This window comes from Rattus rattus, chromosome 5 (genome assembly GCF_011064425.1).
Source record: "Rattus rattus isolate New Zealand chromosome 5, Rrattus_CSIRO_v1, whole genome shotgun sequence".
In the NCBI taxonomy this organism is placed as follows: domain Eukaryota; kingdom Metazoa; phylum Chordata; class Mammalia; order Rodentia; family Muridae; genus Rattus; species Rattus rattus.
In genome coordinates this window covers 104,439,327-104,452,970 of record NC_046158.1, presented here as the reverse complement: position 1 = coordinate 104,452,970, position 13,644 = coordinate 104,439,327, and the positions used below count along the sequence as shown (strand labels likewise).

The 13,644-nt window shown below is 38.6% G+C and overlaps 1 protein-coding gene across 1 annotated transcript in view; it reads left to right on the top strand.

Annotated features, from left to right (window-relative positions):
- Nucleotides 1-1,106: 1,106 nt before the first annotated feature.
- Fam227b (family with sequence similarity 227 member B) overlaps nucleotides 1,107-13,644 on the top strand; it is a 38,493-nt gene continuing 25,955 nt past the window's right edge. Inside the window, exons 1-2 of the mRNA XM_032902597.1 lie at nucleotides 1,107-1,136; nucleotides 2,142-2,195. Coding sequence (XP_032758488.1) covers nucleotides 1,107-1,136; nucleotides 2,142-2,195 — 84 coding nt within the window. The remainder of the gene's footprint in view (nucleotides 1,137-2,141; nucleotides 2,196-13,644) is intronic.

Sequence of the window (13,644 nt, the reverse complement as noted above, 5' to 3'; positions counted from 1 at the left end):
GAATTCAAACATACAAGAATCAGTCAGCCTGTCCAGTTTTCCTCTGTGTACATTCTTCCTCCATTTTGACTTTGTTGGCAAAATTCCTAGATGAGGCTTGAAGGTGACACTGAGGGGTTGTTTAAAGTCATCTGCCTTTGAATTTGGGTATCTTTCCAGTTTGTTCCCTAAAACCATACTTATATCTAAGACCCAGAGAATCTCTCTTCATCTCTGAATTTATTTCACCATGACAGGCCACAGGAAGGTTCAGTGGATGGAGTTGCCTACCCTTCAGGTAAGAAAGCTATTGGGAATTTGTACTTGTTTATAAAGTATGTTTTCTTTCTAAATTTCAGATCATCAGCTGGGCTGTCTTCATGACTTGCCCATTGTTGATCTGAGCCTGGTGCTGAGAAGCCCGGCATGGAGTTTAGAGCTTTGATAAGTTTGGAATGAAGGAAGCGTTACAACCTTGACCATCACTGTTAGCAGTATCTGCTGACTTTCATTAATACCTAGAAAAGAATGCTTGCTATATGACCTGGCTTTTCCTTAATATTTCCACAGAGCAGCTCTCTCCTTCTATGAGGAGAGATGTGTGCTTGCCTCTCATTTCTTAAGTCCTTTTCATATTATTCCAGACTGTGAATTTTATTTTGAAGTTGGCTAAAAGTTCTCTATGCATGTTTCATGCCTTCGATTTATTTTCTCTTTCTTCCAGGAAAATGTGATATTATTTTCATGTTATAATTGAAATAGTGGGCTGGCAAGATGTTAAAGGCTAGGTTTACAACCAAAAATTTAATTGAAATAGTTTGATAGCCATTAAAAATAATAAAATAATGAATTTTATTTCATTTATTTCTAAGCCTTTTGTATACACTACTCCTCATGTCCTTTTCTGTCTGCTTAGCCCCAGAGTTCCATGTTTCCTTAATACTTGAGTTCATCTGCTCTTGATATTTTACATAATGATATTAATATATTTTAAATAATAGTAAGAGAATGACACATTCAATTTAACTCCAAATGTGTAATTAGTTTTATAGAGTATAGCCCTGTGATTTTATAGACTGGACCATTTAATAGGTAAATATACAATAAGTGTTTTAGTAAACTAAAATATGGTTTTATTCTTTTCAGTCATTATTAAGGTATATTAATTGGTTATTAAGGTATATTAAGGACTTCCAATTTTTTCTCTCTTTCCCTCTCTTTGGCTCCTCCTCACTAAATTTCATCATCTGGACATGTTCTTCAAATAGCTAGATACTTTCCTATTTATCTTCTCATCTGTTCATCAAGTGAAGAATACAAGTACTTACGAACTTGGACAGATGCTGTATATCATTTACGGTCTTCAACTCTGACGTTCATAGTCTCTATCTCCCTGGAGACATGAATCTGCTCACTAGTACCAGGGAAAAAACTTTGTAAGCTTGGAGGTTGAAGCCCTTTTAGAAAAACAGTGCCAGTTTTTGTTTTTGTGTATGCTTTGTTTTAAAACAGGTCTTTCTGGGTAACTAGTTTAGTCTTGAATTTTCAATCTTCCAATTAGAAGTAACTTTTAATTTGATACTTTTAAGTGCTAAATAGGCCAATAAGGGCTTGGAAAGAGAGAGTTTTAGACAGGGAAATATCTAAGCTGAAGGAGGAATGTGTGCAAAGTCTCCACGAGATGGACTCAAGTTTTATCTTGATACAATTTGTCCATGGTTGAACACATTTTCAATGCTCAGAGAAACTACTGCATAATATAAATGGGCTCATGAATGGTTAGCCTGGAGCGTCCAGAGTATAGTCACAATTTCACTACTGTGGCTTTCCTGTCACCAAGAGGAATATTTATTAAATTTCTGGTTCTGGGTTTATTATAGATACATTCCACAACAACTCAAAAATATCTTGGAATTCTTATTAGAATTTGAAATGAGAGCATTCAGCAAAATTCATGTTGGGGTTTCTTATAGAAGTAGCATCTAAACTCTTACCTCTATCCCTTTTCAAAGTGTATGGACTTTACAAAGTACACAAATGAATGTTTTAGAATATCTTACAAATTCTAAAAGTTCTAACTTAAATACCATATTTTGCTTTAATGGACTATGTATATTAAGTACAATCAGAATTAATGCAATTGACTGATTTTGCTTCATCAGAAAGTCCCAGAGCCCCCAAAGAGCTTTGAAGAATTCTTAAAGTCTCAGAACTGGGTGAGTAGGACTTTGTGTCCTTGTTTCTCTTCTGACACATCCTTTAAAACATCAGATATGTGAGGCGAACGTGATAACCACTACACTATGGACTTCTGACAGTGGGAGTGGAGGTGTTTCTGACTCTTTTGAGTGTTTTAAGAATCCTTTTCCTCCTACTGGGTTGCCTTATCCACCCTTGATATCAGAGTTTGTGCTTGGAGTTTTGTAACTTGTTATGTCCTGTTCAGTTGACATCCCTGGGCAGCCTGAAGTTTTCTGAAGGGAAATGCAGAAGAGATTGTTCTGAGGGAGAATAGATGTGAGGAATAGTGAGACTGGAAGTGTGGAAGAAATGGGGAACTGTAGGTGGTATGTATTGTATGAGAGAGGAATAAATTTTTAAAATATTAAAAATGAAAAAAAAACTATCAGTTATAGAAAGAAGAATGGGATCTGAGACAGTGTGTCAATCTGGGGAATGTTTGCTCGTGTTTATTTCCTTTCAGTGGACTCAATGTCATGTTTAGTTCACCTCAGCAACAGTGGTGTTTGACATTTAATCCTATTAGCTCTGTGCATACAGTTCTGTGAACTTCCCTAAGATTTCTGTTTTATTTATACCTTAAAATCTGACAATTACTCTTAGCTAGCCACTCGTCATAACTACAGTACTCACAGAGAGTTTACAGAGAGTGTACATTGGTATTCCTCCATTATTGAATCAAACAAATATTCAAGGTATGTTTTCATATTGAAAACTCCAGTTTTCATTGTTATGCATAATGAGTCTTTCTGGAGTTACTGGGATCACTAAAGAGTTTTCCCTGAGAATTGGGTAAGTTTGTTAATTTGCAAATGTGAAGCTAAGATTTGTTGTACTTTAAGGTATGTCTGATAAAGGTTGGAATAAAGATGACAGTTTAAAAGATAGGAAAGGTGACTTTTTAAAAAAAGCATTTTTTAGCCTTTATTAAATGTTTGCTATACAAAAACAAACCAGTGTCTGGTTGTAGATCTAAATTAACTCACTTAATAGAAACAATGTTCTAGGGCAGGAGTTGGGGGGAGGGTTAATTTCATTTATTTATTTTTTTGCTTATTCACTTTACATCCTGTTCACTGCCCCCCTCCTGGTCACCTGCCCCCACAATCCTTCCTGAATCTCCCCTCCCCTTTCCTTCTGAGCGGGTGCCCTCCCATCTCACAGCCACCACCACCCCTGACCCCACCCCCACCCCCACCCCTACCCCAACTCCTGGTATCCCCCTACCCTGGCACTTCAGGTCTCTCTGAGGCTAGGTGTTTCCTCTCCCACTGAGCCCAGACACAGCAGCCCAGCAGGTAGAACATCTCTTAGGTATAGGCAGCAGCTTCTGGGACAGTCCATGTTCAGTTGTTCAGACCCACATGAAGACCAAGCTACATATGTTCAAGGAGGCCTAAGTCCAGCCCATGTAGGCTCTTCGGTTGGTGGTTTAGTCTCCGAGAGCCCCAGGGGTCCAAGATAGTTGACTCTGTTGGTCTTCTTGTGGCGTTTCTATCCCCTTGGAGGCTGCAGTCCTTCCTCCTCTTCTTCCATAACAGTCCTCAAGCTCCACTCGTTGTTCGGCTGAGGGTGTCTACTTCTGAGTTGGTTGGTGGGTGGGGCCTCTCAAAGGACAGCCACACTAGACTCCTGTCTGCAAGCATAACAGAGTATCATTAATAGAGTCAGGGATTGGTGCTTACCCATGGGATAGGTCTCAAGTTGGACCAGTTATTGGTTGGCCATTCCCTCATTCTCTACTCCATCCCCAATCCGTGCATTTCTTGTAGAGAGGATATTTTGGTCAAGTTGTAGGTGGGTTGGTGTCCCTATCAATTCACTAGAGTTCCTGTCTGGCCACAGGAGGCAGCCTTCCCAGTCTTCATATCCCCAATGCTGAGAGACACAGCTAGGGACATTCTCGTGGATTCTTGGGTGCCTCCCCTATCCCAGGTCTCCATCTCTTTCAGGAGATAACCCCCCCACCATTGGTTTTAGATTTCCATTCGTTCTCATGGTAATCTGGACATCTCCTCTGCCCTTCCCACACCTGTTCCTGAACCCTCCCAATCCCATCTCCATCCAGTTCCCTCCCTCCATCTGCCTTCCATAGCCATTCCATTCCTGCTTCCAAGTGAAACTCAAGTATTTCTAAACAGGTCCACTTTCAGCATACCCCAATAACCTTTCTTTTCCACTACCTCTTGTGGGTGATGGACTAGAAAGGAGGTTAACACATTTAAGAACCATCACTAAAAGTAGGGTTGAGAAAAATTAAAGCCTACAGGATACTCCCACAACACTTGTGCCTCTATTGTACCAGCATATCTTGTAGGCAGGTCACTGATGTAGATTGCAGGGTTTATAGCTGCATTGATGGTTACCTTTCTCCTCTGGTAAAGTGCAGAATATCTTCTAGTAATGTGAACACTAGTCAGCAGTGGTAAAGCTCTAGTTAAGCTCTTGACTTTTCCCTATTTGATGAGATATATGTGTTGTCTTCTGCAATTGGGCCTTACTATTTGTTTATAAAGAGCAACCAGTAGCCATGGGACTAAGCTGAGATGTTTGAGGCCTCCTTGGCCAAACACTCAACAAGATAAAACCCATTCCTGGCACTGGAGGTTTCACATGGTATCAAATAATGTCCAGTTAGGTTATTGTCTCCCTCATTATTTGGTGACTCCATTTATATTTCTTTCATATAAGTATATATTTTGAGAAGCTTCTGTAATAGTAGGTTTCATATGACATCACCCCTCAAAATGGCCTTTAGTGTTAGTTGTTCCTCCCATATTCTCTCTTACCCATCTTACCCATCTCACTGCCCTATTAATTCTCCCACTTCAGTTTTCCTCAGGTCTCTTCCATAAATATATATTCTATTTCCCCTTTCCTGGAGCATACTCCTACCCCTGGTGGTCCCTTATTTGAAACCTCTGAGACTATATAGATTGTAGCATGCCTATGAAAGACTTAAATGATAATATCTATATAGAAGAGAAAATATACTGTATATTTGTTTTTTTGGTCTTTGTTTTTTTTGGGGGGGGGTCTGGGTTGCCTCTCAGGATGAGTTTTCTAGCTCCACCCATTTACCTACAAATTTCATAATTTTTTGTGTAATAGCTAAATAGTACTGCCTTGTGTAGATGTACCACATTTGCATCACCCATCTGTGCAGGACATTGAAGTTGTTTCTATGCCCTAGCTATTGTTAATAGAGTGGCAGTGATCATGATTAAGCAACTATTTATGGAGTATAATGTATAATGTAATGCCCTTCTGACATATGCCAAGGAGTGGTATAGCTAGACCAGGTTAGATCTGCTTATAGCTTTTTAGAGAACTCTCTATACTGATTTCCAAAGTGACTGCCCCAGTTTTCAATCAGTTGTTTTCTTTATCCTAGAAATTCTAACTGGGGTTTTAATTTGTGTTTGTCTAATTGCTAAGGGTATTGAACACATTTAAAGTTATTCCTTAGTTCCTCCCACCCCCTCTTGAGAACTCAGTTTGGATGCTCAGTCTATTTTTAATTCTGTCATTTGTTTTTCTTGATTCTATTGTTTTGAGTTCTTTGTATATTCTGGATATCAAATTTATGATTGGAAAAGATTCTCTTCCACTTTGTGTGTTTCCTTTTTATTTCATTTATTTCTTTTACTCTAAAGTAAAGAACTTAATTATGTTATTACTTCTTTTATTTTTTTAGATTATAGTATATTATATCATGTGCCCCTTCTCTTTTCTTCTTCTAAAGTGTCCCACATATCTCTCCTTGTTCTTGTTTAAACTCATGGTCTCTTGTTTTATTAATTGTTGTTACATATATGTCCATGTATTTGTTCCTAAATATAACTCACTCAAGTCTATATAATGTTACTTGTATGTATGTCTTTAGGGATGACCATTTGGTGTTGGATAATCAATTGCTGTGCTCTTCCCTGGGAAAGACTTTTCCACTCTAAGCGTTCTTTATAGTTCTTTGTGTAGGTTGGAGGAGTCAAGAGCTTGTGCCCTGTCCACTTTAGCATGTCTATTGCCCTTGTTCAGCTCAGGTTTAGTGTGACTATGCATGTAGCTTCTGACAGTCTCAGGACACAATCTCACTGCAAACATCATTAACTTTGGTCTTAAAATTTTTCCATCCTCTCTTCTTCATTTTTCCCTAAGCCTTAGGTAAGGGAGCTGCTTTGGAGACCTATCCATTTGAAATGGTCTCCACAACTATGTGCTTTGACTGGGTGTAGTTTTCTGTAATGATCTCTATCTTGTTGCAAACAGAAGCTTCCTTGATGAAGAGTAAGGACTACACTTAATTGTGGGTATAAGAAATAACATTTAGAATGTAGTTAGGGATTACGCTGGTTTAATAAAGTGGAAGGTGTAGATTCTGCTCCAAGATCCATGACTACTAGCCTGGGTAGATGGCTAGGTTTCCAGTACCAAGCATGAGTTTCCTCTTGTTAAGCAGATCTTAAGTGAGGTTAGTGAGCTGTTAGATACCACCAAAGTGTGTGTGCCTCTACTGAACCCTTAGGGCTAGTTTGCCATGCTGGTTGTTGTTGTGGTTCATAGGCATCACAGCTGAGTAAGTCTAGTGGTTGGTTCTCTTTTGTGGAAGCTTGTGTGGTGCCTTCTGGAACTGTGAAAACGACTACTCAGAAAGAAGGCTTTCAGATCAGTTGTAGCACTGGGGCCTCTGGGTCATGCCTCTGATGTCTATACTGTCTTCAGCAATAGGGCCTTATCTTCCTCTTCTGGAGGAGAATCGAGAGCAGTGGCATCAGGCTATGTGTTTTAGAAGAATCTTGGACAGTCCTGGCCAACAACTCAAAAGAGGGCACCTCATGCCTGATGTTGGAGTTCAGTAGACGGTCTTTGGTTCTTGGAGGGAGCATTTTCATTTAAACTATACATGGATGTTTATACACAGATGTATATGTACTATAGGGTTTTTAGGTAGGTAACTAATGGTATAATTCCTTGTGGCATTTTTTAGACATCCCTAAATCATGTAAAACATATGCAGTTAGGTTTATAAACCTAGAAAAATGCTAAATGAAATAAACCAGACCCAGAAAGACCACACTGCTACATTTTCAATTCACACACGGAATCTAAAGCAGTCAGACTCAGTAGCAGACAGTAACCTAATGGTTTCCAGAGGCTTGTAAGAAGAGCATAAATGCATTGAAAAATACAAAGTTTCTATTATATGATATGAATATACACTATATGTATGGTAACACTAGTTAATATATATTTTAGAATTGCCAAGCAATACTATTAGATTTCTCACCATAAAAAAAAAAAACATGCAAAACCTATGTGATGTAATGTGTTCTTGACTTTATACTTGGCTGGAAATTTCATAGCATATACAGATGTTAAAACAGCATGTTTATTTATCATATATATGTATAATTTTGCTTATTACATATCAGAAAAGCTGGAAAAATAGAAGTAAAAATAACTATTGTGCCTTCTATTTTTCTTTCCTTCAAGCCAAACACTGAGGAACTGTCTTAAACTGTGGACTCATACTAAAAGAATTGAATTGTGAATATTTATAATTCTAAATTTTGTTATTTTTTTTTATAAAAGGTATTACTAGATCAATTGATGAAATTTCAATAGGATTTAATTTAAATAGGGAAATGGCATCAAGACTAGTTTTCTAATTATTTTTTTTCCTTTTTTTTTTCTTTATTAACTTGAGTATTTCTTATTTACATTTTGATTGTTATTCCCTTTCCTGGTTTCCAGGCCAACATCCCCCTAACCCCTCCCCCTCTCCTTCTACTTAGGTGTTCCCCTCCCCATCCTCCACCCATTACTGCCCTCCCCTCAAGAATCGTGTTCACTGGGGGTTGAGTCTTAGCAGGACCAAGGGCTTCCCCTTCCACTGGTGCCCTTACTAGGATATTCATTGCTACCTATGAGGTCAGAGTCCAGGGTCAGTCCATGTATAGTCTTTGGGTAGTAGCTTACTCCCTGGAAGCTCTGGTTGGTTGGCATTGTTGTTCATATGGGGTCTCGAACCCCTTCAAGTTCTTCCAGTCCTTTCTCTGATTCCTTCAACAAGGGTCCCGTTCTCAGTTCAGTGGTTTGCTGCTGGCATTTGCTTATGTATTTGCTGTATTCTGGCTGTGTCTCTCAGGAGAGATCTACATCCCGCTCCTGTCTGCCTGCACTTCTTTGCTTCATCCATCTTGTCTAATTGGGTGGCTGTATATGTATGGGCCACATGTGGGGCAGGCTCTGAATGGGTGTTCCTTCTGCCTCTATTTTAATCTTTGCCTCCCTATTCCCTCCCAAGGGTATTCTTGTTCCCCCTTTTAAAGAAGGAGTGAAGCATTCACATTTTGGTCATCCGTCTTGAGTTTCATGTGTTCTGTGCATCCAGGGTAATTCAGGCATTTGGGCTAATAGCCACTTATCAATGAGTGCATACCATGTGTGTTTTTCTGTGATTGGGTTACCTCACTCAGGATGATATTTTCCAGTTCCCTCCATTTGCCTATGAATTTCATAAAGTCATTGTTTTTGATACCTGAGTAATATACCATTGTGTAGATGTACCACATTTTCTGTATCCATTTCTCTTTTGAAGGGCATCTGGGTTCTTTCCAGCTTCTGGCTATTATAAATAAGGCTGCTATGAACATAGTGGAGCATGTGTCTTTGTTATATGTTGAGGCATCTTTTGGGTATATGCCCAAGAGAGGTATAGCTGGGTCCTCAGGTAGTTCAATGTCCTATTTTCTGAGGAACCTCCAGACTGATTTTCAGAATGGTTGTACCAGTCTGCAATCCCACCAACAATGGAGGAGTGTTCCTCTTTCTCCACATCCTCGCCAGCATCTGCTGTCACCTGAGTTTTTGATCTTAGCCATTCTCACTGGTGTGAGGTGAAATCTCAGGGTTGTTTTGATTTGCATTTCCCTTATTACTAAAGATATTGAGCATTTCTTTAGGGGTTTCTCAGCCATTCGGCATTCCTCAGCTGTGAATTCTTTGTTTAGCTCTGAACCCCATTTTTTAATAGGGTTATTTGTCTCCCTGCAGTCTAACTTTTTGAGTTCTTTGTATATTTTAGATGTAAGTCCTCTATCTGTTGTAGGATTGGTAAAGATCTTTTCCCAATCTGTTGGTGGCCGTTTTGTCCTAACCACAGTGTCCTTTGCCTTACAGAAGCTTTGCAGTTTTATGAGATCCCATTTGTAGATTCTTGATCTTAGAGCATAAGCCATTGGTGTTTTGTTCAGGAAATTTTCTCCAGTGCCCATGTGTTCTAGATGCTTCCCCACTTTTTCTTCTATTAGTTTACATGTATCTGGTTTGATGTGGAGGTCCTTGATCCACTGGACTTAAGCTTTGTACAGGGTGATAAGCATGGATCGATCTGCATTCTTCTACATGTTGACCTCCAGTTGAACCAGCACCATTTGCTGAAAATGCTATCTTTTTTTCCATTGGATGGTTTTGGCTCCTTTGTCAAAAATCAAGTGACCATAGGTGTGTGGGTTCATTTCTGGGTCTTCAATTCTACTCCCTTGGTCTATCTGTCTGTCTCTGTACCAATACCATGCAGTTTTTATCACTATTGCTCTGTAATACTGCTTGAGTTCAGGGATAGTGATTCCCCCTGAAGTCCTTTTATTGTTGAGGATAGTTTTAGTTCTCCTGGGTTTTTTGTTATTCCAGATGAATTTGCAAATTGTTCTGTCTAACTCTTTGAAGAATTGGATTGGTATTTTGATGGGGATTGCACTGAATCTGTAGATCGCTTTTGGTAAAATGGCCATTTTTACTATATTAATCCTGCCAATCCATGAGCATGGGAGATCTTTCCATCTTCTGAGATCTTCTTGAATTTCTCGCTTCAGAGGCTTGAAGTTCTTATCGTACAGATCTTTTACTTGCTTGGTTAAAGTCACACCGAGGTATTTTATTTTATTTGGGACTATTATGAAGGGTGTCGTTTCCCTAATTTCTTTCTCGGCTTGTTTCTCTTTTGTGTAGAGGAAGGCTAATAATTTATTTGAGTTAATTTTATACCCAGCCACTTTGCTGAAGTTGTTTATCAGCTTTAGTAGTTCTCTGGTGGAACTTTTGGGGATCACTTAAATATACTATCATATCATCTGCAAATAGTGATATTTTGACTTCTTCTTTCCAATCTGTATCCCTGGATCTCCTTTTGTTGTCTGATTGCTTTGGCTAGGAATTCGAGAACTATGTTGAATAATAGGAAGAGAGTGGTCAGCCTTGTCTAGTCCCTGATTTGGGTGGGATTGCTTTTAAGTTTCTCTCCATTTAGTTTAATGTTAGCGACTGGTTTGCTGTATATGGCTTTTACTATGTTTAGGTATGGGCCTTGAATTCCTGTTCTTTCCAGGACTTTTATCATGAAAAGGTATTGAATTTTGTCAAATGCTTTCTCAGCATCTAATGAAATGATCATGTGGTTTTGTTCTTTCAGTTTGTTTATATAATGGACCACGTTGATGGTTTTCCGTATATGAAACCATCCCTGCATGCCTAGGATGAAGCCTACTTGATCATGGTGGATGATTGTTTTGATGTGCTCTTGGATTCGGTTTGCCAGAATTTTATTGAGTATTTTTGCATCGATATTCATAAGGGAAATTGGTCTGAAGTTCTGTTTCTTTGTTGGGTCTTTGTGTGGTTTACGTATAAGAGTATTGGGGATTCATAGAAGGAGTTTGGTAGTGCTCCATCTGTTTCAATTTTGTGGAATAGTTTGGATAGTATTGGTATTAGGTCTTCTATGAAGGTCTGATAGAATTCTGTACTAAACCCGTCTGGACCTGGGCTCTTTTTGTTTGGGAGACCTTTAATGACTGCTTCTATTTCGTTAGGAGTTATGGGGTTGTTTAAATGGTTTATCTGTTCCTGATTTAACTTCGGTACCTGGTATCTGTCTAGGAAATTGTCCATTTCCTCCAGATTTTCCAGTTTTGTTGAATATAGGCTTTTGTAGTAGGATCTGATGATTTTTTAATTTCCTCTGATTCTGTAGTTATGTCTCTCTTTTCATTTCTGATTTTGTTAATTTGGACACACTCTCTGTGTCCTCACGTTAGTTTGGCTAAGGGTTTATCTATCTTGTTGATTTTCTGAAAGAACCAACTTTTGGTTCTGTTGATTCTTTCTATGGCCCTTTTTGTTTCTACTTGGTTGATTTCAGCTCTGAGTTAGATTATTTCCTGCCTTCTACTTCTCCTGGGTATATTTGCTTCTTTTTGTTCTAGAGCTTTTAGGTGTGCTGTCAAGCTGGTGACATATGCTCTCTCCTGTTTCTTTCTGCAGGCACTCAGAGCTATGAGTTTTCCTCTTAGCACAGCTTTCATTGTGTCCCATATGTTTGGGTATGTTGTACCTTCATTTTCATTAAATTCTAAGAAGTCTTTAATTTCTTTCTTTATTTCTTCCTTGACCAGGTTATCGTTGAGCAGAGCATTGTTCAACTTCCATATATATGGGGGCGTTCTTCCCTTATTGTTATTGAAGACCAGCTTTAGCCCGTGGTGGTCTGACAGGACGCATGGGATTATTTCTATCTTTCTATATCTGTTGAGGCCTGTTTTTTGACCAGTTATATGGTCAATTTTGGAGAAAGTACCATGAGGTGCTGAGAAGAATGTATATCTTTTTGCTTTAGGATAGAATGTTCTATAAATATCTGTTAAGTTTATTTGGTTCATGACTTCTCTTAGTCTGTCTACGTCTCTGTTAAAATTCTGTTTCCATGACCTGTCCATTGATGAGAGTGGGGTGTTGAAATCGCCTACTATTATTGTGTGAGGTGCAATGTGTGTTTTGAGCTTTAGTAAGGTTTCTTTTACGTATGTAGGTGCCCTTGTATTTGGGGCATAGATATTTAGGATTGAGAGTTCATCTTTGTGGATTTTTCCTTTGATGAATATGAAGTGTTCTTCCTTATCTTTTTTGATGACTTTTAGTTGAAAATCGATTTTGTTCGATATTAGAATGGCTACTCCAGCTTGCTTCTTCCGACCATTTGCTTGGAAAGTTGTTTTCCAGCCTTTCACTCTGAGGTAGTGTCTGTCTTTGTCTCTGAGGTGTGTTTCCTTTAGGCAGCAAAATGCAGGGTCCTCATTGCATATCCAGTTTGTTAATCTATGTCTTTTTATTGGGGAGTTGAGGCCATTGATGTTGAGAGATATTAAGGAATAGTGATTATTGCTTCCTCTTATATTCATATTTGATATGAAGTTATGTTTGTGTGCTTTTCTTCTCTTAGTTTTGTTGCCAAGACGATTAGTTTCTTGCTTTTTTCTAGGGTGTAGGTTGCCTCCTTATGTTGGGCTTTACCATTTTTTATCCTTTGTAGCTCTGGATTTGTAGAAAAATATTGTGTAAATTTGGTTTTGTCATGGAATATCTTGGTTTCTCCATCTATGTTAATTGAGAGTTTTGCAGGATACAGTAACCTGGGCTGGCATTTGTTTTCTCTTAGCGTCTGTATGACATCTGTCCAGGATCTTCTGGCTTTCATAGTTTCTGGCGAAAAGTCTGGTCTGATAGGTCTGCCTTTGTATGTTATTTGACCTTTTTCCCTTACTGCTTTTAATATTATTTCTTTATTTTGTGCATTTGGTGTTTTGACTATTATGTGACGGGAGGAGTTTCTTTTCTGGTCCAATCTATTTGAGTTCTGTAGGCTTCTTGTATGCTTATGGGCATCTCTTTCTTTAGGTTAGGGAAGTTTTCTTCTATGATTTTGTTGAAGATATTTACTGATTCTTTGAGCTGGGAGTCTTCACTCTCTTCTATACCTATTATCCTTATGTTTGATCTTCTCATTGAGTCCTAGATTTCCTGTATGTTTTCAACCAGTAGCTTTTTCTGTTTTACATTATTTTTGACAGTTGTGTCGATGATTTCTATGGAATCTTCTGCTCCTGAGATTCTCTCTTCTATCTCTTGTATTCTGTTGGTGATTCTTCTATCTACGGCTCCTTGTCTCTTCCTTTGGTTTTCTATATCCAGGGCTGTTTCCCTGTGTTCTTTCTTCATTGCTTCTATTTCCATTTTTAATTCCTTCAACTGTTTGATTGTGTTTTCCTGGAATTCTTTCAGGGATTTTTGTGATTCCTTTCTATAGGCTTCTACTTGTTTATTTATATTTTCCTGCATTTCTGTAAGGGAGTTCTTCAAGTCTTTCTTGAAGTCCTCCAGCATCATGATCAAATTTGATTTTAAATCTAGATCTTGCTTTTCTGGTGTGTTTGGATATTCAGTGTTTGCTTTGGTGGGAGAATTGGGCTCCGATGATGCCATGTAGTCTTGGTTTCTGTTGCTTGGGTTCAGGTGCTTGCCTCTCACCATCAGATTATCTCTGGTGTTTCTTTGTTCTGCTATTTCTGACAGTGGCTAGACTGTCGT